At 39.1% G+C, this 25044-nt stretch overlaps 1 protein-coding gene across 1 annotated transcript; it reads left to right on the forward strand.

Moving 5' to 3' along the window:
• Positions 1-320: 320 nt before the first annotated feature.
• Positions 321-24695, forward strand: LOC138028370 (protein-associating with the carboxyl-terminal domain of ezrin-like). Its single transcript, XM_068875882.1, has 16 exons — positions 321-809; positions 3725-3910; positions 5200-5316; positions 6408-6464; positions 7791-7890; positions 8020-8081; positions 8308-8351; positions 9884-9961; positions 11854-11993; positions 12860-12923; positions 13675-13810; positions 16478-16618; positions 17150-17177; positions 17316-17695; positions 21400-21834; positions 23628-24695. The coding sequence occupies exons 1-16, from the start codon at positions 624-626 to the stop codon at positions 23667-23669; spliced, it is 2196 nt and encodes a 731-aa protein (XP_068731983.1). The 5' UTR covers positions 321-623; the 3' UTR covers positions 23670-24695.
• Positions 24696-25044: the final 349 nt, after the last annotated feature.

The following is a 25044-nucleotide window of genomic DNA, read 5'->3' on the forward strand; positions in this document are numbered from 1 at the left end:
CTCCTAAAAACCTATGCACGGAAACTTTCACTCCAACAGTTTATTTTTATGACTTTCGATGGATGAGCAGAGGAGCCTACATCTCGCTATTATGACCGATTTCTCGAAATTAAGGCATTTTTCCACTGCCATTTTCTCCGAAACAAACTCCACCCTTGACTCATTCCCAGGTTCTCTCAACTATTCAAGATGGCGGTCGAGTCAAACCTCCCACCCTCGGGACCGTCGTGGATGTAAAAATCCCCATTCCCGTGCGTTTTACCCCACCCTCCCCATCCTGGGGCAAACCATTGGTATCACCCTTAACGTGGTAGTACGTCATATAAGACCTGGCTAACGGGTATTTGGCTCCACTCGCTCCACTCAAAAACTTTTCAGCTGGTTCTCAGCTGTGTAAATTGAATTGAGGAATTTTCTAAGAGTACCTTAGTTGCATGTTTTTCGTTTGTGGCTTGATTACGTCAAAGTATATTTTGGGCAACACCATGAAAGAAAACGGCGCTCAGTTGTTTTAAGCACTGAACAATGCGGTGTGGGCTAGTCCTTTGCGCGGCTTACCCTTGTCAACTATTTGATCTCACAAGCGCTTCTTGATCAGCTTTGGTCATTTTGGTGGTGGCATTATGGGATCAGATTGTAGCGTCGAAAAAGATTACGAACTCGATGAACCCGTTGATTGTAGTAACAAAGACTGGAGTTTGATCCCTGCAAGAAGAAAGCAAGATAACTTGAAAGTGACTGTATTTATTCACGAGAAGAAGGGAGATGAAAAGAGTAAGAAAGAGGAAAGAATTGGTAAAGCAGCACAGGTGATCCAGTAGATATTAACTTGTATGATGATGGTAATTAGTGGGAAAAGTGGTAGTGTACTCCAGTGATTGGCTAAGTGCAGATTACTGAATGATACAATGGGACATTCCATTCCCCCCCCCCCATCCCATGGAAGGCATTTTTTGTAATGTCAAGTAGGACACTGTCAAAATCTGGAATTTTTGCCCCAGTAGAGGGGGTTGGAATAGCTATTTTATCTAGAAATGATGGTCGGAATCACTATAATTTAAGTCGGAGTCTTTATTCTATTCAGAAACAGGGGGTGGGTCAAAATCTAACTTCAGAGTAAAAGGGCCTGTCAGAATATTTATTGCCTTCCATAGGGAGGGGGTTTGGGATAAAAAATGGAATGTCCCAATTACACAATGGCTTGAGTGAAAGGCAGATCCTATCAACTGGCAGTGTCAAGGAAGGTACAGTGTAGTACAGCATTCTGTGGGGGTGTCTTTGTGTGACAACACTGGTTTATGGGGATTCCATACCTGCCAACTCTCCCGGTTTTCCTGGGAGTCTCCAAATTTTTCATCAAATCTCCTGGTCTCGCGGTTAGAGCACCAAATCTCCCAGGAAATACCTACCGTGGTCTTTTTCAACATTAATTTTGTTCATTAATTTCATTATCTTCGAGATGTCAAAAAGGAAAATAAAACAAGAACTGGATTCTAGTGCTCTCATTTGAGCTGTTCTGGATCGAAAAACATAAAACGGAGCATTCAAATTGATATAGGCTATATTTAACAAGTACCGTAATTGGTCAGAAATCAGCCAATTAAATTGCACAATACGTGGTAGAAAGTTGGAGTGGTTATGGGAACAATAGCAAGAATTGCTGTTCTAACCGAGAAGCGTCGGGAACATTCAGAAGGGCTTCAGGTGATTTTCGGAGAGTATTCAGATATTGTCGAAAATGACATTCTTACAATGCAAAGATTTTTAGATGTCTCCAGATTTTTGTACTCTGGGGGTTGGCAGGTATGGGATTCACTCTATCTACAGTTTATAAATGCTGTGTTTTAAACTTTTCTTGGTTTAAAATTTTTCAAACCGGTTCAATTTTGAATTTTCTTTGTCTAATATTCATTAGATAATCTGAAACAAAAGAAAAATCAAAAGTTAACTAGTCTGAAAAATGTTGAGCCAAATATAAAGTTAAACCATAATGTGTACCAGGTCTAATACAATATTTAAAATTACTGTTGAAAAAAGTTAATTAACTAAAAAAATTACAAAAAAATTATAGATGAATAGCGAAGATATCATTGAAATCACCTATTGTCATTAATGTGCCAACCAGTGCCTCATTGGATGTTGAAACAAATTAAAAGGTCTTTGCTCCTGTGGTTGGCACATTTGAACAACAAAAGCAATGTTTGTAAACAGATATCATCCCCATAGTGTCTCCCTCGTATGTGTTGTTGGTTGATAAGAGCGAGTAATAATTATGTTAAGGTTAGATTCAGTACCCTAATCAACATTTTCTAGTTTTATTTTTTGTATACTGCCATATGCTATGTACATGTAAGTTGTTTGTAATTTAACTATACATCTACAGACTTTACTTACATGTACATGTACCGCTCAAAAGTAAGTTACCACCTCAACACGATTCCTGTCGCACGCAAGGCAATTTGTGTAGTGCGAGAGTAACTGAAGCATACATTTCTGGCATAAATTAAGAACTAATGTGTTACGCAAAATCTATCAATTTTGCATGTAGATTATCTCCCTGCAGTTGTGTGAGTTAGCCAAGACGATAATTTTTTGATTTGTTAAATTGTCTGGGAATCTATGTCCAAATTGCCGTAAGGAGACGATGTTTAAGCGACAATAAACATGCATCTGGTTTACATGCCAAAATTCCATTTGTCGGCGAATAAAGCTTTGTAAACAATGTAGTGTGCTTGATAGAAATGTTTGTTTTTTCAGGAATTTCAACATTCAATAACGTTTTTTTACGTACAAAGGTTCTGCAATTTATTCTAGGCAAGTTTTCTTTGAAAATTGGCCTTTCACAAACACCTGAAGTCCACCATTAAATATTGTAGCAGGCAACGCGATTTGCGTAGTGCGTGAGGGTGGTAACTTACTTTTGAGCGGTACTGTATATTAAAAAAGGAGAGGAAAAGAAACTTTATGTAAGTGGCTAGTCGATTTAACGCTGGAGCACTAATTGGGGACACTGTAAAGTGAAATTAACAATCAACACAAATCAATTCAAATGTTCAGGCTTGTTCTTCCTCTGTTTTCTGTGACACTCTGTGACCATTAGAGCACATCCTTGGCAAAAGAGAGGCTCCTCAATCTATAGATAATAAGAAAAAAAGACAAATTATACTATTATTGTTTTTTGGAGGGAAGTGTCTTTATCTATAGGTAGCATATTAAAACCAAACTTGTTACATGTACGTGACCAATTCTTTTAATTACCAAAAGGGCAATAAAAACTACCCGTATCTTAATGGGGACATAGCTTTTCAGTGAGTGCTTAACCCATTGACTCTCAGGGGTTCCCCATTGACGAGTAAAATTGTCTGGCGTCAGACAGAGTAAAATACTAAGTCTGGCCGGTTTCGGCCAGTTTGGACGTCAATGGGATAATGTTGTTCTACAATCATTTTTCAAGTTCATGTTTATAAAAGTTCCACATGTACAGCATAATAATAATTAGTATAATTTTTGAAACAATGTTGTCGATAGTTCGGTCAGCTCTGAGGTTGGTATGAATGGAGGCTGACGGTGCAACATTTTATGGGTATTTAAAGAACAGATGTTGAGGATTGAACTGGGGACCTCTTCCTCATACTAGCAAACTGACTGAGCTATGTATGCTTCCTTTACCTTTAGTTTCTAAATGTTACCGGTATTCATGACCAATGTTTGTTTCATTTTTCAGAATCTGAAAGTTCTTAAACATCCAGCTATTCTCAAGCATCTGTGGTCTTGTGAGAACTCTGCAGAGTTCTGTATGGTAACAGAACCAGCCAGATGTCTCGAATCTGTTATACAGACACTAGACACAACAGAGATTGTTGCAGGATTGTACAATGTTGTGGAGGCTCTAGTCTTTATGCATGAGAGGGTGAGAATGTAATAAACACACAGTCAGTCAATAACCAAACAATAGATAATTATAGATTTGAAGTTTCTTTTTTAAAAAAACTTGCTTTTCATTACAACAGACGAGGTCATTGGACAAAACTAGTTATAAATCGCATAATGTACATGTAAATTAGTGTGTTGAAAGTAAATCAGAAATACAGTGTAGGTTTTTCCTGCTTAAAGTGATGTTACAGTGTACGTAATACTTTCTTACAGCTGACTAGCTTCGATAATTTATGCGGAATTTCACAGAAGCTGTGCATTCCAATCACATTAAAATGTTTATCAGTGTCCAAGTGAGGACTACCGTTGGTTGCTCGCTTAAAAATACAGAACAGGAAACAAGATCGGAACATCAACCATTCACATTATTTTGATAATATTTAGTAGAGCTTTGACGACTGTGCATGAATCAAGACCACAGATTGAAATTGAGACTCAGGGGTCCTATATCACTGTAGCAATAGCAAACTTCCAAGTTTTTTGTTACCTAATGTTAGATGCATAACTGGCAATAATAAATTATTGCCAATTATTATTGTCAATCAATCAAACCAATGAACTTTACTTCATAGTAAATATTAAAGTTATAGCTTGTGGACAGTGCAACAAAATACCTATAATTTATAGAAATAAATACAAATTTAAAAACCAATGCATGCTTGGCAGAACCCAGTACCTAAAGTTGGGAAAGCTGGTATTTCCAAATCCAGTGTAGAAATAATATTGGCACCTCAGTGTTTATTATATCTTATAAGCTATGATGTAGAAATAATTTACGTCTTCAGTACAAATTTTACTAAAATAGGAAATTATAGATGAAGAGCAGAAATGTTTTAGTCATGAAGATGATTTAGCAAATAAATTGGGGAAAGATATCCATGTGTTTCTTGATACTGTTGTACTATTACTGACAGGGGACCCCCATGGGTTTGTGGATCCCTGATTGTTTTTCATGGACCACCCCGAAGGCCTAGGAGCCATATTTTTGTCATTGTGTTTATTGGACTACCAGTATGTTCTTCACTGACAATTGTTAGATTTAATAAAGATATCCTATAGAACAGTTCTAATCGATGCTGTATAAATTCACTTAAATAGGTGAACATTGCTATTACAGACTATTTTCATCCACACGGTCAGCCATTGTCATGTATATCGTTTTGTGGATGTTGCAGATGAGTTTTGGATCCAGCTCTGCAAGGAAAAATATCTCTTCATCTTAAGTAAACACTTAATATAATACTATTTTTGTTTCGTTTATATCAGGGTGGCATGTCACACAACAACCTCTGTCTGTCATCAGTTTATGTCAGTGATAATGACTGGGGATGGAGACTGGGTGGAATGGAATTTGTTTGCAAATTCTCAGACTTAACCAATGAGGTGAGATTGTGCAAGTTACCCTAAGAAGTGATTTATGTTTGGTTCTGACTATATAATTATAATATAATCAGTTGTTACCCACTGACTCTCAGGGGTCCCCATTGACGAGTAAGACCATGTGGTGTTAGACAGAGTAAAATACTAAGGGTGCCTTCGATTGACCGTATTCCGAAGTAGGAATACATGGAATATAAGTTAGAAATCCTTCGTTTTTACAGAGATTCGCATTAAAATTGTCAAACATCTGCTAAAATGCTATTTTAAACATATGTGTGTTATCCTTGCTGCTTTTAAACGCGCCAAACATACCATTTTAATCATCACTCCATGTATTCTTATTCCGGAATAGGGTCAATCGAACATGCCCCAAGTATGGCCGGTTCAGTCCGGACGGGAGCGAGTGATTGACTTCCAGGGGTTCCCCATTGACGAGTAAAATCGTCGGGCATTTGACAGAGTAAAATACTAAGGGCGCATTCGATTGACCCTATTCCGGAATAAGAATACGTGGATTGATGATTAAAACGCTATGTTTGGCACGTTTCAAAGCAGGAAGGACAATAATATGTTTAAAATAGCATTTTAGCAGGTGTTTGGCAATTTTATTGTGAATCTCCGTAAAAATGAAGGATTTCTAACATATATTCCATGTATTCCCATTCCGGAATACGGTCAATCGAACGCACCCTAAGTATGGCCAGTTCAGGCCGGATGGGAGTCAAAGGGATAGTAAGCACTTTGATCTTGGTGTGTCATTGATTTTGATTTGTTTCATTGTTGAAATGACATGTCTTTGGGGTGTACAGAGCTCTGTATTTGTGAAATTTACCCTGAGCTGGTTCCAGACTTTTAAAACCCTGTTTCTGTGATGGTTATAAATTGTTCATCATCATTATAATTACTCAAATACTTTTATATGAGATGGTACTTAAGGAAAGTTAAAGAAAGTAATTTTAAAAAAGCTTGAATGACAATACATGTATGTTGACTTAGGCACTCACTCAAGAGTTTGACATACAGAGTACAATGTGCCCTTCAGATATTATTGTCAGGGTTTGCATTTCAAATTTTTTTCTGTTTTTAAATTGCAGTTTCTTTCAGGAACAAAGTCACTGAGAGATTCCAAGTCTATTTCCCCAGAGGAAAAGGTACAATTATGTAGGTTGATGTATAATATTTCTGTAGATACTATTAAGTATAGTGTCGTGATGTGCTTATTGACTTCTGGGGGTTCTCCATTGACAAGTAAAATCGTCTGGTGTTCCTATTTACATTGTACTGGTCTGTCATTACTAACTTTAAAAGAAAATGACATCAAAGGCTAATTAAAACTAGTTTAAGAATGCAAGGCGTGTGTATGCCACAGAATTAATATTGTGGCATGGGTTTTGGGCTTTCAGACTTTTTATCTTTGTAACCTTGATAATGGCGCAAGATGCACTGAAACGTCAGTTTCTGTCACTTATATTTCTTGTTTCATTATTATTATTATTATTATTATTATTATTATTATTATTATTATTATTATTATTATTATTATTATAATTATTATTGTTATTCATTTGATGACTTATTGAAGCATTGTTAAAAAGGCTGCTTTATACAGCCAATGTTTGCATCACAGGGTGAGGCAAAATTCCAAGTGAGCACATGTACACACTACATGTAGTTTCATCTTACTAGCCCAAGCCTATGAGGAGCTAGCACCAAATAGTTTAAGTTTGAATTAAACACAAATGAGAAGGCACTTTCATGAATTGGCTGACATGTTTTCCAATGAAAAATTAATTTTTGAACGAACTGATCAAAGCTCAAATTGTGGACCTTTGAGAGCTCACTAGCATTTTTGTGCTAGCACAAGATCTCCTCAAGGCATTTCTTACGCCATTGTATTCCTCGTTAGTTATAAACCTTCTGCATTGATCTTCTTGGCTGAGCGAAAACTGAAAGTGTGAAGGGAGTTGCTGAGTCAAAATGAGAATGACCATACCCAGTCGTCGCCATAATTATTGACTACGGCTACATGAAGCTAAAGGATGAGTTTGGGCCCAAACACTTAATATATATGTCAGAAGTTTGCATCATGCAGACAAAAAGCAACCAACAATACCACACTTATGTTCAATTGATGCTTGCCCGTCGGTTAACGCACAATATGAAAGCACTAGCTCGAAAGATTGTTCCACTTAAGCCCCAGGATATCAGGCTGCCTTTTTGTCGCACCCTGCATCAGGGTTACCATTTTCTTAAATTTCTCTCACTAAACTCTAGTCTGATGTATACAGTGTATAACTCAACTACTTGCAGTATATTAACAAAGAAAGTTACATGTACACATATTTTTTTCAGATTTTGTTTCAATAAATATTAAAGCTTTAAGGCGAAAAATTTATAATTAATTTTGGTGATGATAGCATCAATTGAGTGCTATCATTCTTTTTATATTTTAAATTTTATTTTATTTTTCCACTCAGGAGGGGCAAGTTACCCAGAATCAAAGCACCGGTCATTCCTTAGACGCATATGCCTTTGGGGTGTTTGTGAGTGATATCTTGGACACCCGAGCTGATTTAGGTAAAATAATATTTTTCAGTTGATTTCAACTGTAGCAGTATTTTCAACTTTCTTCATAATTATTTTGGCTTTTTGTTCAAATCCCAGGTAAATGTCAGGCAGTTTAAAACAGTAATTTCTTTCTAATAGGAGATGCTGGGGAAACATTTGGTGAAAAGATGCAAAGTTTGTTTCTGCATGAAAATCCTCAGGTATTTTAATTAAAGTAATGTTTCCTTCACATTTGGTCATAAATTATGTAATAATAATTATTATTGTAAGTTGCACCAGCAGGTGTTTGATTTGAATTTTATCACTATAGACGACAGTAACGTTGTCTGTTTAACTATTATAATTAAATCTGTCCAGTAGCTGGCTGATTAAAATAGTAATTATAATGCTATTTTATTGTTATTATTTGATTGTATCTTTTGGCAGATGAGGCCACAGCTTTCAAGTCTTCTTGATGACGATTTCTTCAGGTAAATTTTTGGGAGTTGAGAATTTTTTATACCCGGTCCGGTACTTTAACCATCAAATTCAGTACTTCCGAGTAATATAATAGTAATAATTATCTTTGTCGGCAACATATTCTTATCAGTCAAATGATGCAATAATTTTATTGCAGTACGTAATAATTTATTATGGTTGACAAGTGGATTACTAAAACTTGTTATGAGATTTCTCTGAGGTAATTGTGTATCGTATGGTGGTCTGCAATTTATTCCATGCATTCCTAACCAGATTCTTTCCAACTGCCAACCAAATGGTTCATTTGGTTGAGCTTCAGACCACTGCATTGGAGGAAACTCCAGTCACACCAAAGCGTATTTTAAATAACTGAGGACATCGTGTTACCTTAAGTTAGTAATGACATCTGCAAATGGCTAACTTAGACTCTTAGTCTTCTCGGAGAAGGACAATAAACCATAGGCCCTGTCACCCTGCCAGCAGAGCCTTTCTTAACTCGACGAGAAAAGGACTATTCTGCAGAAATCGTGTGAAGTCTTTATTGGGGATGCACAAGCTGTTGCTTGAAGACAGTTTCAAACCCACGCCAAGTCTGGATCACACTCCTGTAGACACCATATTGATTTTTGTACTGAAGGCTCGATTTTGACTGTCGCCCCATCAAAAATGTGATGCGCAGGCTGCCTAAACCAGTTAGACCGGAGTGATTAGCCCAGAAACTTTGGGCTGTGGTGACTTGAAAGACGGCGAGTTTTAGAGAGGCTCTGCTCACAGGGTTAGGCCCTGTCTTACAACACCTCAATGTATATAACCCTGTGGGGCATAAAGGAACCTACACGCTATTCAAAAAGAGCAGGGCATGGAGTTCCCTGTGTTGTGGTCTTTCCTCTGTGGTATATCGAGGCTGGGACGGTAAACGCTCAGAGATACTACATGTAGCCACACCAAAGTACTAGAAAATTCGAGGGTAAATAATCTGTATCTTATGATGGTGATGATGATGATGATGGGGATGATGATGATGACCATGACACAGCAAAAATGGATGCTGATGACTTACAACCAGGACCACAACTAGTCGACCACAATTACTTTGTTTAAGTCTGAGGCTAATGTAATAAATTATAGCCTATCAGGAGAGTTCTACTAATTGGGGAACCCGGATCACATTGAATCAAGTATTGTTATTGATTAAGGTCCCCTTCCTTGTAAGAGTGACACTTTAAGATGTTACTCTGTCTAATGCCAGACAATCATTATTTTACTTGTCAATGCAGGCCAGTTCAGGGGTAAAAGGGATATGTAACAACATCTTTGTCCTCTTAATAATTATGTCCCCTTCAACCCTTTTTCTCCTGAGAGTGTCAACACTCATAGCTTTTACTCTGTCTTAATACGCCGTCGATTTTACTCCTCAATGGGAGCTGGTTGTCAGGGGTGAAATTGTAATAATTATAATTGTAAAAAAGGTTTTTGTTGCTGTTTTCTTCAGCCACCAGCTGCAATGTTGCATAACTTCTGGTTTTTTCCAATTTACTCACAGGGGCAGCTTTTTGGAGATAATGACATTCCTAAACCAGATTACTATTAAATCTGGTGAAGAGAAAGAAAAGTTTTTCAGGTACCTATTAACTTGTCACACCAAAGAGTATTTTTTTTTTAACAGGTCAGGATATGCGACTGTATAAAAAACTGCTGATAGGGCCTTATTAAAGTGCAAATGATGTGAAGATTCTCACAGGTCTTACAGTAGGTGACATGTTATCTTTACAAGAAAAGGACTGAGAAGGAGTTGGATAACACCCTCTGAGATCTTGAAATGTTATTCTTTACATCGCATGATTTTAAATGATAAGAATAATAATAATAATTTTTAATAGTAATGATGATTTTTATTTGGTAATAAAATCAAAAATATTTACAAATGCATTAAAATTTATCCCATAATAATTTTTTTCCTTTACACTCTCTTTTAAGAAATGATAAAAATTACTAATATAAAAAAACTAATAACTGATAATCTTATAAGAAATATTATATTATGAAAACAATATATATTAACAAAAAATATCTAAAAATGACATTCTTTAAAACAAACTCTACTCTTTAAATCCTGCTTGTTCTTTTTCAATCTCTAGGTCACATTGCTCAATGTTCAAAGGGACACGCCTAGTGGTGCGTGAACCTCTTAGGCAAAGTAAGGCGGACCTTAGTAGAACGAAGGACACTTTTGAACATATCCATGAAATTGTTGTGCTGTACTCCTCTCCTTTCTTAATAGATATGAGTTTCGCTAATCTAGTGTGGAAACATTTGCATTCGTCTGAGGGGTTGCTCAACTTTCAAAACCCTGTTAGCGTACAACCTCTTCTTCTCATATTCATGTTTGCGATAAATCTGCTGAATGGTGAGATCTTTGTAAGACTCTGCCTTTGGGTGACAAACCCTCACGTTGAAAAAGGCAGAGCCTTGCTTATCCAAAAAGCCACGAGCATGAATATCCAATCAGGCATCTGGTGCTTGATTTGTACCCCTCATCGACACTTCTCCCGTTATCTCCTGGAGAACGGGTTCCACTTGTACATTGTGGCAAACAATGTTTAGCATGTCTGCCTCAAGATCACGCAGCTTTTTGTGCGTCTGGATGATGAATCCTCCTTGTTTACACACCATGGCATGATCCACTGTAAATGTATCTCCACAAATGCAAGTGGAGGGCATGTCCACTATGTGCCAATCATAGCGGAGATGAATGGCATCCCTGAACTCTCTCTTGTTTAAAGTAAAGGTCATATCCATTAATTAAAGGGATAACTGTTAGCCAGCTAGACGCTCCTTTTTCTGTAGCAAGGCCAACAACTCTCTTGGTGTTATCAGGGAGTGCACTCTTTACTTCCTCTAGCCTTTCTCAAAGATGTTTATCATTCTCCCTTCGGTTGCACTGCTGCAGTTTCCGTATTTCGTCGTCATCCAGGAGCTCGTGTGCCTGCAGCTGAGCCTCTATCTGCTTTACCAGAGGCTCTTTTACCCTGATTGATGCTTCATACTCCTTAGTCGCATTTTGGCATGGGTTTGCGAGACCCAGTCCCCCTAGCCTCACCGGGAGTGCTAGCAATTTGCGCTCAGCGGGTTTGCAAGTGCCCTGTCATGGCGGGTATGAGGGCATCACCTATTAAGCGCTCTAGTGGCTCCAGCAGTTCTTCGATGTCGGGCAGTGTTCTGAGATAATAATTATGTCCAGCGGTGCATCAACCCAAAAGTGAAAGCTGCATATTATTATTATTATTATTATTATTATTATTATTATTATTATTATTATTATTATGTGTATTAAAAGTAGTAATTTGCAAGCATAGTTCAGTATACTTTTGCCTTATTTTAAGAATTTTTTGAGTGGCTCATAATTTTAAAGTGACTAAAAGTCATTATTTGGAGCTTGCATGCCATTAATTTTAGAGACTTGCCAGAGTTTAATAAGTTTCTTTGAGTTTGCTCTTTTGACATTGTTTTCAGCTCTGTTGCATTCAAGTTGACTACAATTCCACCCAAGGTTGTTGCCAAGCGCATGCTGCCAAGATTATTGTCAAGATTTGTCTTGGCTGATCCCATTGCAGAGAAGAATTTCTTGCCACACATGTTAACGCCTTATAAAGGTATGATAATATGTGAGATATCTGTATTATTTTGATCACTGATCTGGCTTGTGAAATAAATGCATGATAGTATCCTATATCTAGATTGATACAAATTAAGGCGCCTGCAAATGAGTAAACAATGTTGCGGAAACATTGTTGTGGAAGCAAATGTTTCCCCATTTCCGGCCCCAGCAAACATTTTGTTGCGGAAGCAAAAATGTTTCTGAATTTGTTCAGAAACATTTTGCTTTCTCAGCAAAATGTTTTCTTGTTTGCACGCTGAGGAAATATTTCAGGAAACAATGTTTCCCCAACAATGTTTCCTTGTTTGGACATTAAAGTGGGAATAAGATACGGAGTGCTACAGATGTAATTACAAATTTTCATCATTTAGATATGCCTTGTACTACAAAAATCATAATGCTGAATGTGTGCATTGAATATTCAAGTAGTTTATCAAGAAGGACAAACTAAAGAAACTATTAAAGTATTGGTTGTACATATGATACAACATTTTCGGAATTATTTGAGACGTTTGTCTCAGTTTTCTTCAATTAGATGCCTCCTACTACAAAAATAATGGTTGGATATGGGCACTGGAATATGTACCTTGATTTTAAGTAGTTTTAGCCTTACCATGAAGGCAAAGGACTTGAATTTGCTGTAAGTTTGAAAATGGGACACAATACTGCCAAAGGGGAATTCTTCTGTTGTAAAACTATTTAAGAAAATAATGTAAAATCAAGAATCAAACTTGCCATTTCAACTAGTACATGTACAGTAGTTTCATTTTGAACTGCAACATTAAATAAATTGATTTTGTTTGTGTGTTTGGACTGTCAGTTCACATTAAAGCTACATGTGTATAATAATTTGTTTTTCAGAGGATTGTAAGACAGATTATCAGTTAGGTGGGCTGACACCCATTCTTCCAGATGATTTATTCAGGTAAATGATAGTAATTTATTGGCTTTACATGGTCTAGTATGCCAAATATCGCGACATTAGCATTATGTTTTGTTCTGCCTGTCCTTTTTCTGCTTAAGATACATGATAAATTGTTCATTTGCACATTCTTCTTGTGGATCAAAATTTCATAAATGTATATAAATTGAAAACTGTAGGAATTTTATTAACGGCTGAAGATCCTAACATTCAAAATGGTTTGAATGAAGGAATGATCTTCATGTACTTTACTGGATCATCCAGTTTGCGGCTGACTGACTGGTTTGAAAACCGCTGACCGGAAGTCATCTTCAGAGACAAGAAGTTTCCACTTCACGCGACGAACATGGCTCAGGTTGTGCAAACTTTAGTCACAAGCAACTGTTGTACTAAGGATTACACTCACCCGGAAGATCAAATTCCATTGAGATAGTTCACTTAAAGATCTTGACATCAGTTGACGAGTAGGTCTTCATTTCTGTACAGAGGACGAAGTGTCAGTGGCATTCCCAATATTCAGATTTGCATTCACGGTTTTACTCGCAATATTTTTTCTAATGCTCCTTATGCTATTTTAGTTTATTCTCTTCTTGACTATTAAAAATCTTTCTTTTCCTTTTCTCCACAAACCATGAGTGTAACAGGTTCTTTCAAAACCCTCCAAAAGTTTGCGGTTAGCGCATGTCCCCATGATGTCTCCTATTTTAAATTTCAAAAATTGCTTATTAGTTATCTGGGTATCTTAATCTTTCAGAGAACATTGCATTCCCATCATAGCGACCCTCTGGTCCGTACGGGATGGTCATGTCCGACTGATTCTTCTTAAATACTTCAGCCTTTATGGAACTTCCTTTAAGAAAGACGTGCTAGAAAATTTCATCCTGCCTCAGGTAAGTCCATGTATTGTTTACTTAGTGGTAAAAAATGCGCGTTAAGAAGCTTTTTAAGCAATGATTGCACTTCGATTAAGGCCCCATTTAGTCTGGTTAGAAAGAAAAAAAATTAGGAAATTTAAGTGTCTAGTCTTCTATCCAGTGGATATAGACTCTAAGCACTAGCAAAACCAATCGAGTTATCCTGTGGATTTTGTTTTTAATGCCGCTGGGTTTCCACACAAACCCTCCTCACAAGGTTGCCGAAGCAACAAAGTGGGGGAGCCGGTTTAGTCACCGACAACTGGACCTCCTTTTAGTCGCCTCTTACGACAGGAGCTACCGTGGGTGTATTCTAAAACCCCCCACCCACAGGGCATGGTCATACCCATGCGAGTCACCGACCTATCCACGCACACACACCACTGCCTTGTGGATTACTCCTTTTGGGGAAAGGCTATGGGAGATGAACCCTGACAGAAAACAATGCGACCCTTTCTAACCCAATCGTTCTGCACTTGCGGCCCATTGGTCAAGTTAGGAGGGGTGGAGAGGGTGTGGATACTTGTCGCGATTGGATCACCACCTTAATCAAATCGTAGCGATGGAGTGTTTGGAGGTTTCTTTTTCCACCCCAAACTCGAACGTCTCCGAAGACGGAGTGTCATCCATAATTAATTATCCTGTGGATAGCGCTCAAGGCTGCTGCCTAAGAAAATTTTAAAGGTGCCCTCAGAGCTAAACGCTGAGAACTTAGGAGCCCAACATATGAAGTGAAAGGTGTTGCTCTGAAAAATTAAGGCGCCCAGAGCTATTCTTTGGGAGCCCCAGGCTACCGGGCTCCTGTTAGGCAACAGCCTTGGCGCTATCCACCCTTCGAACAACTGGGGCCTGATGCCGTATAACTACGACCTCAGAGCCAGTAAATTTGTCATGAAGTGACCCAAACATAAAACTAACTCGTTGAGAAGATCTTTTCCTATAGCGGGCCAAAAACCATGGAATTCATAAACCCTTTCGAGGGGGAACCAGCGCGATAATCAGATTTAAATTAGCATTAAATGGTTTCAAATTTTCGGTATAATATTGTAATAATCATTTTTTAATCAGCTACGGTAGTTTAGATAGGGACTCGTCTTATTTGAGTATAAATAAAGTTGATCTGCGACCCATCACCTTGCCGCTCTTCTTGCTGGCGAATGGAGATCGCAGTTCTTCTCAGTCGGCTTAACTCGCAGTGTTCGACACTTACTTTCTTAGTAATTTGCCCTTTGGGCAACCAGTTTTGTTTTTTGGTTGCCAATGGTTTTTTCGGTTGCCCGCCTTCTAAATACCTGCGGCCCATTAAAACTCAAAGGGGGCTTGTAAAAATGTCAGTTTTGAGTAAAATGTGTGTAAAATGGGTTTGACAGACCAACGCGACTCCTGCTGTGTCCATGGTGTTCTGGTAGCCTTCACCGTTTTGATTTGATTAGCATACATTTAAGCGATTTTTTTCTATAAGACATCAAGGAAGATTTCTTTACTATATCTCTCTAAGATTAGGCTGGTTTTGAATTAAATGCCGCTTATTCAATATTATGGTCTTTAAGCCTTTCAAAGCTGGTTGAAATTGCCTGACAAAAGGTAAAATTTTCTTGTGCGGAAACTGGGTTCCATTGTAACAATGTTTTTTTCGCGCGGACTTGAAGATGGCGGCTACGAACATGTTTCTTGTTCCAATCTGTTTTGAGGTTTGTACCAATATATTTTGAACAGAAAATAAATGACAGCAAAACGATGTAACATTTTTTTATCGTGTTTGCGTCGACGACCTCATATTACTAGTCACATTCTTCCTTGCAAATCAAATCGTTCCGCAAAAGATTAGTCGACCAAAAATTCTGATTGCCCGATCGGGCAAGTCTTAGAGTTTTTTTACTTGCCCACGGATATATTTCGCTTGCCCCGAGCAATCGGGCAAGCGTTAGTCTCGAACACTGCGGTCACTCGCGTATTTCACGCAGGTTTTTTTAGCTTCTCTGCATATCGTACGATGGCGACGGCAATACGTTCAATGATTACATGCAACTGCCTTGGACGCCCTGCATCTGTTGGTCGCATGTCAAAACAACCGCGTGAAATGATAAAAGTTAGTCTTTTGGAGAACGTTAGCTCATGACGATTGGTGTTTTCATTTTCTCTTCCCGATTTTGTAAATAATATTTTTCGTTGCCAAGATAGATCTTTGCAAGTATAAGAAACATAATATCATTTGTGCATCGATATTTCGCATTTTTGTGTTGCACAAGTTACCTAAAGATAGATAGGGCGTTAAAGACGGTACTCTTTTGACCTGCGACTTTCGCATGCAACTCGCAGGACGTCATGACTTTTGGCTACTGATTTCGCGCGTTCCTCTCTTGAACGTCTGTCATATGTGTGCCTCAGCTGTGGTTTATGCCACACAATTTGTCGTGTAAATAAGTTAGTCTTATGCAAAAGTGGTCAGCTTAAATTTTACCGTCTAAATCTCCCATTGGGTTAGTGTAGCCTTTCCAGCAAGGGAAGAAAAGAAAGGACTTTCCAATTATTGAAAGAGTTCAATTGATTTATCTTTTGAGATATTCTCTTACCTGTTACCCGAGCTCCTCAATCTGAACTTTCACCAACATTGGTATGCCTGTGTGTTTTTGCTGTGCTTAGATGTTGATTGGTCTACGTGAAACAGATGATAGCATTGTATCTGCCACATTCTCCGCCCTGGCCGTCATGGTGCCGATATTGGGAGCCAATGTTGTTGTGGGTGGAGAGAGACGGAAATACTTTATCGAGGGGAGACCAAAGGTACAGTCATTGTCAGCGTTTTCTTTAAAATGCAGTATCAATGAGCCTGCAGCACTGTGGTTAACATACCCGCGCCACAAACTGGGACAAAATTCCTTAGGGGCTCAAGTAGATAGTGCGGCCTGAGGAGCTATGAGACGAATCAAGGATTTTTTTCCTTTAAGGGCACTGGAAAAAGTCTATAAGTGCCTTGTACAGTGTTACGGTGAATATTGCTTCCCTTACTTTTGCAAACCTTTTCAAGGTACTCAAAGACGACGGGCTAACGTTGAAAACGTCAGCTTTTAAATTTCTTCGCCGTGGACAATTTACCTTATCAACTCTGTTGATAATCCGATTTCTGTGTTTCACTTCCCCACGATTGTGATGTAGCACCGCGGTTTCTTTAGAAACTACAGGATAAGCTGCCAGTTAAGTCTTCAATTTCGTGCTGTGTTAAATATCTCACAGACACTCAGCTCCATCAGTTATTGATGGATTTTCGTGTAATACACTGGTTTCTTTGAGCCTAATGACTTTTTATCTTTACAGTTTAAGACGTTGACAAAGTTACAACCAGGTAGGTGAGCAAATTATGGTCGACTGAAAAACATTTCAGCCGCTGTCGTTTCCTTTCCTCCTTTTTTTGGTTGTTTTTTCAAAGATCCTAAAACACTCGCTTAAGGCCATTTTCCATGGTTTGTTTATTTGCTTGCAGTTTCCACGGTGTCTTTAACGGACAGAAAGGTCAGCAATATTGGCCCTTCAAACTTGACTGGTGTGATCGATATTGAGAACAGACTGAGCCCTTTGTCCGAGTCCAAAGAGCTTCCTCGTGATTCAGAAGACAAGGCTACGAAACAAGACAGAGAAAAACGACGACAGGAGATGCAGAAACGAAAGGAGGAAAGGAAAAGAGAAATGGAGAGGCGCCGGTTAGAAAGAGTGAAAGAAAAACCCAAAAGAGAAAAATTGTCATCGCCAAAAATAACTGTAGCCGAAACTCCAGTTGTTTCGGCTGGAGATTCGGATCATGCGGTCTTTGAACCATGGGAAGACGTCGACGAAACCCGGGACTCTCCTCTGTCAGACGTAACGGTGAGTGGGGGAACTCATCCCTAGTTATGTCTTGTGCCTATTTTGGGTGCAAATTACCAGGGTTTAGGGTTAGGGTTAGGGTTATAGAATCCTCTGGTCTGTAATCTTCAATTTGACTACACTGTGGAAACAGAATTTAAACTCTAGCAATCGTGGAGGTCGCCTTTGGATTCATTAGAAATGCCGACACGAGCGGTTTATACAAATATGAATTGAAAGATGCGCATTTGTATAGACCTTATTCATAAATGGAGGTCAATTTATTCTTCTTTTGTAGAGGTGTAAATTAGCCTACCAAGTCTCGATACCATACAGTGAATTGAAAATAATTCTTGCTCTAAAATGAGGCTTGGTAGGAGAATTTGCACGTGGACAAAAGAATTATGAATGTGACCGCCATTTATGAATAAGGTCTAATAATAATATGTGATCTGCTAATCGCCCTTTCTCGCAGTCGGAGACTGAATTACTAAGGGCGCAGCTCAACGAGGTCGGGCCGAAGGAGCTGTGCTGCCGGCTAGGCGCTCGGTCCCTGAACACGACCCATGTATGACCTCGGAGTACAGCACCACAGCCTGATGGAATAGGCCGGGAGTCGATTTTGAGGAGGGAGGAAAACCGGAGTACCCGGAGAAAAACCCTCGGAGTCAGATTGAGATCGACTGAAACTCAGCCCACATACGACCCGAGGCCAGAGTTGAACCTGGGTCACAGAGGTGGGAGGCACGGTTGATGACCACTAAACCACCCTGACTCGCTTTTAACCAGGCGTCTGCCTCGTGACGGCAGAATATCAATTTATGCTAATCAGGATTATCACAAATTACATATTGCAACCAGGCCCGAGTTTCTCGAAGCCTGGTTGGTGCTAACCAGCGTTAAATACCATGGAATCCTGTAGACATAGTTCGATGCTACTCTGGCTTGAATAAATTTGATTGTAGCTTAGATAGTTACGATTCAAACACTCGGGTCTTTGAATCTTCGTCAAAGGAGACGCCATGTAGCAATAGACCACTTTCATAAATGGCGACTAACTTTACATTCTTTTGTATTTATGTTAATTAGACCTACTGCCCTCGTTTTAAAACAAATGTTCTTTTGAAATTTGCTCGTCGTAGCGAGGTTAGTAGGGCTTATTAGCATTAAAACAAAAGAATAATAGGCCATTTCCGAGTTAATGTCTTCCTCCTCTTCAAAGCGAGTCTAAGTGCGAAGTTTTTGTGATGGTAATTAGTTCTACTTTACATATGAATGAAACTTAATTTTCATAACAAAACCTTTGCACTTAGACTCGCCTTGAAGAGGAGGTAGACATGAACTCGGAAATGGCCTATTTATTTGGCTCCCATTATGAAAGAGGTCTATACATTGCAGAAAAAAATTACTCTGCACGTATGTTTTGGACTTTTGTATATAAAACTCTTTCGCCCTCTGCAAATCCGCAACCAGAAATGCCAAATCTCACGTGCTATGAAACTGAACGTGAACAGACAGCGGCAACCTTTGATTTTCCGTGTTATAGATGGTTTTCACGTTCCGTCATTGCCGCCATGTTGGTGAACGAAAACAAAAGATCTCTCATTTCCTCCTTTTGTTCGTCCACCAGCAATTGTACATTGCAGCATTATTATCTGCCTCTCTATAGATTGGTTACAACTCATCTGTTATTAATACCGTTCCTCCAAATTAAGTTGGGTGGTCCTAAAGGTGAAATCAACTGGAATAGTTAGGAAAGAAAACGTAACTAATGTAAATTTGCAATTTTTGAATTTTCCGATTGGACCTTTTTGTTGTCGTCGCCGGCATGGATTTTGAGGTTCCCATTTTAACGCTGGCTGACTGTCTAAAAGTTCTGGGGATGCGGTAAACACTAAAGTAACAGTGACTTGCTGGGATCTATGATCTAAAGGACTTTTAGGGAGTTGTACACAATGGGACTTTTTCAACAATGAAATGTATTTCGAACGCGTTTGCACGAGATCGAAGAGATTTAGTTTTGCATATTTGCGAGTTATTTGTTTTTAAAGTTTAGTGCACGAAATTAAATCGCTTAAATTAAAACACACATTTCTGCGCCTAGCCTTGAGTGCATGAACTCGCTTTTCGTTATGATTGGCTCATTTCATTGGGTGACTCTGTTGTGACTGGCTGAAGTAAAAACCATGCAATAAAGGAGATGTTAGAAGTTAACCGCGGTGAATGAAATGAAGTTTTTTTTTTCGGTGGCTACTTGGAGACACACGGAAAAAAACATACGAGCTTCCGGAAACTAATTCCGGGTGCTCTACCACGGAATGTTTCGAGATCGTGGGAGCTACGGTTGGCAATTGTCAGCTAATCTCTAGAGGCACAGAGACATGGTAATTTTCAAAGAGTTACTTTATCTCTGGCATTGGGGTTAAAATAACTCCTCAAAGTGGAGCGATTTTAATCCCTCAAAAAGTTGTTCTCCCCATTAGGGGAGTTAAATGAAGGCTAAAATAGGAATTAAACTTTAGGGGTTATTTTAACTCTAAATAAGAACTAAATTTAACTCCTCTGAGGTAACGTTTAACTATTCTGTGGAGTTACTATCCCAGTTAAACACTGCGAGGGGAGTTAAATAAACTCCTCTTTTGGGGTCATTTTGAGGAGTTGGTATAACCCCCATTGGCGAGTAATCTTGGAGTGAATGTAACTCTCCAAGAAGAGTTAAAGCACCTCTATGTTGGGAATTACTTTCGTGGAGTTAGCTTAACTCTGCAAAGGGGGTCGATGTACCTCCTTGTTTTTGAGTCTTTTTGGGAACCCAATAGTATCGTATCATAACTTTACAGAAAATGTAAATGGGATGGCTATTATAAGAAGTGGCATCTTCGTATAAATGTTTCGCTGTCGTCATCATCACTTGGGCTTAATTTCACTTTCACTCGAAAATTCAAATGCTGTTTTGTTGTTCTGTGTTTCCTCGATCTCTTTCGGCCATCAATACGTCTTTGTGCTCTTATCCTGACATGGTTTCTAAATGACAGGTACTCTTTGTACGTACTTGTACTATTGCTGGTGGACCGCGAACAAAAGGAGCTAATGAGAGATCTTTTAGTTTCGTCCACCGACATGGCGGCGATGTCATGACGTCAGGGGCACCCAATGTCAATTTCGGAAAATATCTGTTCGGAAGACGATTTGAGATCTAGAATTTTCGGAACATTTGTTGTAAAATTTCTTGCTTGCCTTCCTGTCCTAGGATTTTTGAACATCTAAAAGATGCCCATTTTTAACGGATTTCACCCTTAAAAGGTCACCTAGAATTTTCGGGAGCCTTTTTTCTGGCTGAAATTTTCGAAAAGTTAGGTTTTGATCCCTATAATTTTCGGATCACTAGACTTCCATCTAAGAAATCCGAACAGATGAAAAATTTTTAGGGGATAAAAATATGCCTATATCTACCGTTTAAATACTAAAATACGTTTAACAATGCTATGTCTAAGTGTTTTTAAAGTATATTCTCGTTGGGTGCCCCTGATGACCTGAAGACCATCCATACTGCTAGGATTCTAATTATCAAAATGAGGTGATTTGGTTATTGTCGAGAAGGAGCTGTTGGATGTTAACTCCGGTGAATGAAATCTGCTTCGACTCTTTCAATGGAGCACTCAATGGAGACTTTGACTTTACGACCCACTGTGCTGCTCATGGCTTTTTTGCTCTGTTATTTTCAGAGTGGGCGGTCAAGTCGAGTCACCGTAGAGCGTACAAGTTCCTGCAGCGACGAACACAGTATTTCCAGTGACCAAGGCAGACATGACGTCAACAATGTAGATTTCAATTCATCTCCTGTGCGCACCGAAAAATTCAAGACAACTTTTTCGTATACTCAAGACAAAGACAGTTCTGCTCAAAAAACACATTCTCGTGCCTCTGCCATGAAACTGGGTACCAAAAAGCCTTTAAGAAAGACGCGTAAAACAAAGGACGAAGCGCCAGGAAATGAATATGACATAATGCAAGTCGCAGTACTCTCAAGGGAACCAGATTATTTTGCGGACATGGAGCCAAAAGTTAGTTTTAAAGATAAGGGTACGAAAATTACAGTCTCGCGTTCACACTCTACGGAACTAAGCTCTAAGTTGGCCATGGTGGAAGATACCTCACAGGTAGGTCTTGCTGTTCGTTTGGTGCATTTATACTTGTCGCAGTTTTCCTACTAGAATGTTTAAAGACCAACAGACTTTCTGATGGCTGTAAACTGCTTGTGAGAACTAGTCATACGGGTGACTGACAAATCAACTGGTACTTCGTAGCGGATTGGTTGGTGACGAGGCTTCAACGTAGAGTCTGTTGTCGAGCGATCAAGCGTTAAACATAGATACTTCGTAGCTTTTTGCAACTTCTAGCATAGCTAGCAGCCCTGTAGTGTTCCTGATTAATCCTGGTTCATTCGTGCCACGCGAATGCAAACGCTATTGCAAGTGCCAACGCAAATGACGCCTTCATACGTACCTCGCAAACATACATAGGTGTAATAAGTGTTGTTGGAGTCAAAATGGCGTGCAAGGATTGCGCCATCTTGGTTTCAATTTCAACCGAGGTGGCCTGGGACTGATATTGGTACCTTGTGCTTGCAATTGCTTTTGCGTTGCCCCGATTCACATGCAAGCACAACCACAAATGCAAGTGTAAGAGAATCTAAAAAAATCACCTCTTGCGGTGGCTTTTTTTGTTTGCCTTTGCATTGCTATAGTTTCCACGGATTTTTTCTGGCGATTGCATTGGTGTTCGCGTCGCTTGTGTGAACCACGCTTTGGGTTGCATTGTTTTTATTTCTGTCCATTGATTGGTGAAGCCGTCTACCCTGCGAGCAGAGTCTCTTTCGATGTTCCTAGATAAGTCGGGAAGAGAAAAGAAGACTCTGCGAGCCGCCTCGACATTTCGTGTTGAGCATGCGTTAAAAATTCAAACGTAGTCGGGAGTCAGTCACGCGTGACTAGTAACCGCAAACCACAAAACCAAAACAAACAGTAGGGATATTTTCGAACAACTCTAACCAAGGAATCATTTCCTTCGAAACTCAAGATCGTTCAAGTTTTTAAATTGCCATTTCAACTTTTACTGGAAAAATTAATGGGTTTCGCAATTCTGGCAAACTAGTTTCTGTAACCGACATACGGAGGAAATACTCATGGGAATTTAGACAGTTAAAAATTGTCACGCTGTTGTAGATTTAAAAAATATTGATGACGCGTGGGGATTGATCATGCGCACAAATTAAAAAAAACAGGTTTGACAAGTCGAAACTGGACTGACTCATCCATTTCTTTGGATGAGCGGCAAATCAAAGAAAGTCGAGGCGGCTCGCAGAGTCTTCTTTCCTCTTCCCGACTTATCTAGGAAGATCGAAAGAGACTCTGCTCGCAGGGTAGAAGCCATCCAGATAGACATTGGAATGGTTGCTACCTAACCCAAACAGTTACATGTAAACGCAGGGATATTAAAGCAAGGGAAAAACAGTTTTCCGTACTGCAATCTCCCCTATTCTCCATTTCAATCTTACTAGACCTCTTTTGGCATCGTACTCGTCTGGAGTGCCCAGTAGTCACATTGTGTGTAGTCGAGAGGGCGTGCAAAACAGCCGAGCGAAAAACCCGAAAACTGGAGCGAGCTGGGGAGAGTCTTCGTTTTTCTTCTCCAGTCTTGCAGCGCCCCTTCTTGATTATCCAGAAAGGACTGCTAGTTCTCGTCGGCCCGTAAGAGACGGATATTGCAAGGATGTATATAAAAACAAAGGATATATATACCTCTGAAAACAATCCCAGTGAAGGAAGGTGATAGGTTGACGACAGTTTATTGTGTAGATTTCTCCGGGTTGGCGTCTCGTGTGCTCTAAAACATGGTACCTATGAGACGCCATAACTTCATGCAGAACTTTTCTTCGATTTTATTTTCTCAGGTAGAAAGTGGATGGGGCGATGAATGGGATGGTTTCGACTGACACTGGATCCAATTTGTTGGAGCTAAACCTTTTAAAGTTCTCGATCTTCAGAGTTTACGTCTTGTTTCTTCTTCTTACTCCAGTGGTTTAAAGAACAACTGGTCAACTTTTTTTTACCTTTCCCTTTTTAACCGGGACTTTCGAGAAAAGGGGCCCCTGACGGCATTGTACCACGGAACAACAGACAAAGGGCATGTGTTCACTAAATCCAGGTTTTTGCGTGCTCCGAATTCTTCGTCGTACAGTATTTATTATGGTCGAAGTTCGAGATTTATTCTGTAACATCAGTCAGAGAGCTTTTCAAAGTCGGTTAGTGACAACCCATGACATTTAATAAAATTTTATTTTTTTCTCATTGCGCGAGCGGGCGGAAATCTGCGAATCCTGCAATCTGATTGGCTCTGGGAGCGGGGGGAATTTTTTTATCTTGCCCGCCAACCCGGGCGTAATTGTGGCCCTGGTTCCGTGAGCTTGTGTAATGACTTTAAATTTCCACTTTTTGACACCGAATCCGTTTACATACAGAAGTAAATTATAAGTATTTCAAAACAGATTTTTATTAGACAAGAGGCGTGGAAATAGGATTCAAATAAAAATCTTTCCCTTTGAAACGTTCAGTTTGTAACTTGAGTCGCTTACTGCGGTGCGAGTCAACAATTATAAAGGTGATTTCAGAGAGGAAGAGAGAGAGAGAGACAGAGGAAAAATAAATAAGTTATTTACCAGCTAAGGGCCGGTCCGTATTGCGAAAAACTGTGACCTCGGTCTTGAAAAAGCTGCCCTCGGCCTGCTGCCTGGGGAAGCATTTTCAAGATCTCGGTCACAGTTTTTCGCTATACGGACCTCCCAGCTGGCAAATAACATATATATATTTGCATGCAGAATAAGTAACTGTAATCATCTACAAAGAAATATCGCGCCAATTTTTTTTGCGGAGTTATTGCTCGTTGGAAATGAAATAATTTTACTTAGTGTACGTGTATTTTAAGGAAAACTGATATGAATAAAGAAATTTATTCTGGTAAATTTTTGGGGGTTGGAAGTCTTCCGAACCACAAGCACTTTTGTGTATTTGATATTGATGGTCGCTTCAGCGCCTGAATTCTCCTATCTTAAGAAGTTCCGGCAGGGAACTCTCTTTTTTTTTTTTTTTTAGCCTGGTTTCCACGACGAATATACTTGAAAAAGAAAACAGTGAACTTCCGATTCTTTATTATTGCACAAATAATGAACCAATGGGTACATACATACATACATACATACATACATAACTTTATTTAGTAAAGCAGGTCAAGAGGAAAAAAAGCAACTTTACAGCTGATGTGGACCTACTGTAATAAAATTAACAATACATACATATGGTAGTGATTATACT

The sequence above is a fragment of the Montipora capricornis genome, chromosome 2, assembly GCF_036669925.1.
Source record: "Montipora capricornis isolate CH-2021 chromosome 2, ASM3666992v2, whole genome shotgun sequence".
NCBI lineage: Eukaryota > Metazoa > Cnidaria > Anthozoa > Scleractinia > Acroporidae > Montipora > Montipora capricornis.

Coding starts and splice junctions, on each gene's coding strand:
- LOC138028370 (XM_068875882.1), top strand. CDS start 624: ATGGGATCAGATTGTAGCGTCGAAAAAGATTACGAACTCGATGAACCC. Junction 7,891..8,019: donor GGACACCCGAGCTGATTTAG/GTAAAATAATAT, acceptor TCTTTCTAATAG/GAGATGCTGGGGAAACATTT. Junction 11,994..12,859: donor CATGTTAACGCCTTATAAAG/GTATGATAATAT, acceptor TTTGTTTTTCAG/AGGATTGTAAGACAGATTAT.